This window comes from Astyanax mexicanus, chromosome 16, assembly GCF_023375975.1.
Source record: "Astyanax mexicanus isolate ESR-SI-001 chromosome 16, AstMex3_surface, whole genome shotgun sequence".
NCBI lineage: Eukaryota > Metazoa > Chordata > Actinopteri > Characiformes > Acestrorhamphidae > Astyanax > Astyanax mexicanus.
In genome coordinates, this window is record NC_064423.1 from 1,709,333 (window position 1) to 1,715,584 (window position 6,252).

Sequence of the window (6,252 nt, forward strand, 5' to 3'; positions counted from 1 at the left end):
TATACATTCATTATGGTCGATATATAATGTAATCGATATATAATGTTTTATTTCTGATAACTTAATTTGTTTTTAACCAGTCTTCAACCAGGCACACCCCGTATTTCTTATTCTTCCATCGGCACCCTCATTTGCCAGAGGTTATGAACGCCTGTCCCATGGGAGAAGACTTTAAAATTGCTGACCCAGAAGATGATCTTGACACCCGAGTAAATGAAATGAAAATTTTAAATGAGAAGGTTAGGTCCAAATTCATGTAGTCTGACCACAGAAGTTTTTTTTAATTCAATGGCATGTAGTAAAGTGTAATTTTTTTTTTTCAGGTGCTTAGCAACATTGAAAATGCGCAGAAAAGACAACAAAAGTCTTACAGGAACCGTAAGAGAAAGCTTATGAGCACAATCAGTCCTGGCACCCTTGCTGACCGCCACAAAGGTCCTTTCACTGTGGATAGTATCTCTAAAAAGGGTGTGGCATCAGTGGTGAAAGATAATGGGACTCGATGTTGCATCAATGTCTCACGGCTAAGGCCTTTCTACAGGTTGGAAAGTAAGAGCTAAGTAGTGTTTTTTTTGTAATGGTTGACATGTAAGGTGTATATTGTAAAGTTTATTTTATTAATATTAGACTTAATTTTTTTTATTGTCTCTTCAGATCATGGAGCAGTTCCATGTGTGTCACTTCAGGACCATGAGTATGGTACACCTGATGAAGCAACAGACCATCCTTATGCTTTTTCTGGAGAGAAATGGGAAAAAGACTTGGGTCCTCTCCAGGAAAAACTGGTAGGGGATGATTCCACCTAGCCCATTCCAAATGTCACTCTCCTTCACACACTGTTAGACACTACCAATAATTTTTTGCAATCGTATATTCAGACCATCTCTCACATACTTACACTCTCACACCATTCTCACCCCCCTCCCTTGCTAACTCTTTTAATTGCAGTTGAAATATGTCCTGGACAAAAGCCTTCCAGCAGCAGAATTGATTGTTAAAGATGACAATATCTGTCTTACACGTGAGGACTTGTGGAGTCTTGGGTTAAATCAGTGCATGGAGTCTACTGTAAGTATATTCATGTTGCAGCATGCTTGCTCAAAGGCACAGAAATAGTTTTTTTTTGTGTGTAATTTATGCCTTTATTTTGTTTTATTACGTCTAGATTGGGAATGCATGTTTTAAGATCATCAGAGAAGCTGCTCAAAAACATGTAATTAATTACAGAAGCTCAAACATTGTTATTTTGTATACTTCTTCATGGGTACTTGTATACATTTGCTAATCTTGTTGTGTTGTAAATAGGGGAAAGATGTTTACATTGCTGACATGTATGTGGTTCCCACATGGAAAACGATGAATGTGGACCCACTCTCAAGTTTACCGGTAAAGTGAAGTTAAACACACACACAGACAGACAGTTGCACATTAATGCAATGATTTCTGTACAATGCACAGTAGTTGAATGGTTGCATTTTCTTTCTCTACACCAGAACAATCTGTGTTCCAAGGATGCGATTTTGTTCCCTGCATGGAGTATGCAACAGAATCAACTGGATCACTATTTGCTATGTGTTGAGTTACAGTTTCAAAAAATAGATATTCAGATTTTTAGAATGAAGTTTGTTGATTAGCTTATCATTTTGAAATATGTCCATTGCAGGTTTTACTGGTTGTGGAGAGAGAGATCATTTTTTTAGATTTTGTACTCCCTGGTGGTTTTGGAGATGACTCGTACAAAACGATATTTAGGTTAAGAGAGAGGAAAAAGTTGCCCTTGTTCAGTGGCTTTTACCAATAATATTTTACGCAAGAGCCATGTTCTGTGGCTGCTGATTTACACAAAAGCCTTGTTCTATGGCTGATGATTTACAAAAAGCCTTGTTCTATGGCTGATGATTTACAAAAAGCCTTGTTCTATGGCTGAAAATTAACAAAAAGCCTTGTTCTATGGCTGATGATTTACAAAAAGCCTTGTTCTATGGCTGAAAATTAACAAAAAGCCTTGTTCTATGGCTGATGATTTACAAAAAGCCTTGTTCTATGGCTGAGAATTAACAAAAAGCCTTGTTCTATGGCTAATGATTTACAAAAAGCCTTGTTCTATGGCTGATGATTTACAAAAAGCCTTGTTCTATGGCTGCTTATTTATAGCTTTGTTCTTTTGTTTTATGTTTACGCAGAAGCCTTGTTCGATGGCTGTAGGATTAGGTCTCATTTTATGAAACAAGACCATGGAGAACAATTGTATGACTATAGGTTTCAGTAAGTGTGTGTCCATAATTAATTTTTTTTCCATTTTATGTGCAGACATATTGCAGGCCAGATTGACCCAAGACCCTGGACAGAGAAGACCGGCAGAAGTTTTGATGTAAAGCCTTTTCTTTATTTTCTTACTGGGTTATATAAAACTCTGGACATCAGTTGGCTTAAATGTAATGTAAGACGATATTTTCTTTTGAAGAGAATTTTCTACTGTGATTTTGGGAAACTGAGCCATGACTAGCCCACCAGTTGATACTTTTTGCTATATTCATTCGTCTTCTTTCCACCATACATTCTTTCTTGTCCAGACCTAGGGACTTTCTGTCTATTTTACACAATTTGAAACAATCTCTATCTTCAGCACATCTACTTCATGTATTAATGGCTTTTGGCAGTAACTCAGTAAGGGGGAACCTAAGCTTACTTTAGTGAAGCACTTGTCTACATCTGTTTCTATTGGTTCAACACCTTTACTTAACAGTAATATTTAATATTTTGTTTCCAGCACTTCCCTCAACAAACTTCTGGGAACTACTGTGGCATCCTTATACTCATTGTAAGCATCCTTTTAAGTTGTGATAAGCAGCATTTTGAGTTATTGGGTATAATAGAGAGATTTTTTTTTTTACAGCATGCCCTCTGTATCTGCACCAATACCCCATTTATCTTCACAGAGGTCAGTTGCATCTATTAATATAGAAAAAATATTTCAAACCCCACCCCAATTGTCTGATCATTGTTATATATGTTTTAGAATGATGTGCCATTAATCCGCCAGTGGTGGTGCATCCTACTGATGGAAAGATTTCAGATTGAAGGGTAAGGCCACTCTGCTAAAGTATTCATGCCTTTTCTGCATTTTATTTCATTTGATTACCTGCTGATTAAGTTTTTTGATTCAACAGACATGGCCAGAGGTTTGCTTTCTGGACTGACAGGGCTAGCAGGCTATTGCAAGGGACCCTTCAGCCACTTTTTAGGGTATCTAGGTCAATCACTTCAGACATTCCACCTCATGTGCAAACCATGGTCAACCGCACAGCCCAAGAAAAGAAGCTGGTAGACTTTGCTGTACAAGACCATGGAGTCCGGCAACATTTGTTGGTATGTTTGTCACACATTAACAATGTTTGTTATTTACAATTTGCACATTGTTTTACCATTACAGTGTTATAAGCAAATAAGCAAAAGGCCTTATAATTCATGCTTGTTGTCACCATGTGTTGGGGGACTTTTTTTTTTTTTTTAATGTGGATTTACAGTCCAAAACTTTTAACATAAACTACTTTTGACATTCAACTAGAAATGTTAAATGTTTGCTCATGTTTTGATGAAGTGCTTTTGGCACTTTGCCTTTTGACCTAAGGGTGTACTCTGTGGAAAAGAGCCTTCGAAGTGGCTCAGCAGAATCCAGAAGGGATCATCTCTACGGGTGCCAGTGTACCTGGACTCGGAGGAAGAACAGGACTCCCTATTTTTCTATCTTCAGGATGTCCTGAAATCTGCACCAGTAGAATTCCACATTGAGGATCAAGTGCAGTTCATTTTGGATGTTTTGTTCCCAGAGGTAAGGTTACTAGGTATGCAGTAAATATCTATTAACAATGTTAAATAGCCTGTTGTGACTTAAGTTACATAAAAATTTTAATCAAATGTATCTTTTTTTAAAATCCAATAGAGTAGTACTGTGAGACCATGATAACCACAATACATTTTCTCAGACAGTTATTGGGTCATTTTCAGCAGTGACACTAACGCTAATGCTGGAGTTTTTAAACACCTCAGTTTCACTTGCTTGACCTGAATAGTCCACCGGCGGTGGACATCCAGTGAGCATTGATGAAGGACTAGAGTATTGACAGCACCAACTATGCAGCAACAGACTCAGAGCTTCTATCTGACTTTACATATACACTGTGGTGCAGATAGGTAGGAGTGTCTAATAGAATGAGAGACAATAAATGGACACAGTGTTTAAAAACTCCAGCAGCACTGATATATCTGATCCACTCACTGTACCAGCACAACATGCACTAACACCTCATACACCACCACCATTGCTAATCACTTCTAATCACTGCACTGCAGTGCTGAATCTTTATAATGCAGTTTTATAATTTATATTTAATTTTTTTAACCCTTTTGTTAGTGCATCACCCAAGCCATGTCTACACTACAGGGAATAACTATACAAGAGGCTGAAGAGTTGTTTCTTTCAGGTCCTAACTACAGCAGAAGGTAAAAACAGTTACCTGTGTTTGAAATATCTGTATGAATGTTTATTTATTGTGACTACCATTTTAATTGGGTGGGTGGTTGCGTGTTTGTGTCGGGGTACTTTGAGTTGGGGAGGGTGGGTTTTTGTGTTGTGGTGGGTGTTTGTGTCGAGGGGGTTGGGTGTGTTGGGGTGAGGTGGGGTGGGAGTGGGTGAGGTGGGGTGTGTTGAGGTGGGGTGGGGTGTGTTGGGGTGAGGTGAGGTGGGAGTGGGGCGGGGTGAGGTGGGAGTGGGGCGGGGTGAGGTGTTTTTCTTTTGTTTTGCTTTTTGCTCTCATGCTTTCTCTGAGAAGAAAATAAACTGGTATTTTGATAAATGTGTTGTACCTTATTTTTAATGGTTAGTAGCATATTGATACAGGACCACATTTAGAGACATGGTATTTGGTTCCCATTTCTAAACATTCTGCTGTGTATTTTAAGCAAAAATAAATGTTTTTTATTAATAAACTCTTTGTTAGCTTGAGGAATACTACAAATGGTCAAAGACCACACCACCACCCCATATAATGGATATAACCCAAACAGGTTTGTTATAATGGTAAACAAATTAAATTTTTTAAATGCCTCATACACCCTGTAATACTAAATTTGACAAAGCATAAAATGCACAGTTTATATATCAACTGCTCAAGAACAAAGAACATTATTTTCTAGTTGATGTTTGTATTTTACTTATTTATATCTCCCAGTCTATCTAGATTACAGAAAGATAAACTGCTAGTTAGCCTATGCGAATTATTGTGTTCTGGCTCTATTTATTTATGAATTTATTCATTCATTAATTCATGGTAAGCATTATAAATTGATACTTGAGCATGTAGATGTTAATCTTATCGCTAAAGGTGTAATTAAGTTAATAAAATGTGAAGTAGTTTACAGACTTGGCATATGTAAAAAAAAAACACCACATACATACATTTTAATAGATTATTTTGTTTGATTTTCGAAATATTTCGTTTAAACACCTATCAGTCTATCTATAATTCAGAAAACGGAAGTTAAGCTTGAGCAGCGACCTCACAGAGCCGAAAACTGTTGACGCATGCGCACAACGGCTGGTGTAACAGCCGTGGCTACCTGATCTGTGCCCCTGCTCAGTTTGCAATGCGTGCGCATGCGCGGAACAAATCGGGCAGGGGGTACAGATCGGGTAGTGACACTGCTCCTGCCTTGGCCTGCAGCGGCGACATTTTTAAGCTGTTGACCCTCATTCATTTTCAGCAGTTGTTACTGCAGTAGGGGTTATAGCCGCGATGTTGCTGTGCCGTCCCTTTTGTTCTGTCTCACTGATACCGGAAGTACAGGACGGTGGAGATAAATAAATAAATGAAGAAATGTGGAAATAAATAAATAAATGTAGAAATGTTGAAATAAATAAATGAATGAATAAATAAGTGTTGAAATAAATAAATGAATAAATGTTGAAATAAATAAATGAATGAATAAATAAATAAATGCACATATAAGTAAATATATAAATAAATATATAAATAAATAAGAAATGTATTAATTTATTTATTTACCTATGCAAATATTCATTCATTCATTCATTCATTTATATGTGCATTTATTTATATATTTATTTATTTATTTCAACATTTATTTATTTATTCATTTATTCATGTATATATTTATTATTTCTACATTTATATTTGCATTTATTTATTTATACTTATGTCATTTTTGGTCCTCCATAGTACAGCTCAAACA

At 36.7% G+C, this 6,252-nt stretch overlaps 1 protein-coding gene across 1 annotated transcript; it reads left to right on the forward strand.

The window, feature by feature from the left end:
- Positions 1–1,218: 1,218 nt before the first annotated feature.
- Positions 1,219–4,633, forward strand: LOC125782248 (PWWP domain-containing DNA repair factor 3B-like). Its single transcript, XM_049465771.1, has 7 exons — positions 1,219–2,371; positions 2,771–2,821; positions 2,897–2,941; positions 3,020–3,084; positions 3,171–3,369; positions 3,632–3,832; positions 4,415–4,633. Exons 1-7 carry the CDS (start codon positions 2,303–2,305, stop codon positions 4,505–4,507), a joined length of 723 nt encoding a protein of 240 aa, XP_049321728.1. The 5' UTR covers positions 1,219–2,302; the 3' UTR covers positions 4,508–4,633.
- The last annotated feature ends 1,619 nt before the right edge of the window (positions 4,634–6,252 follow it).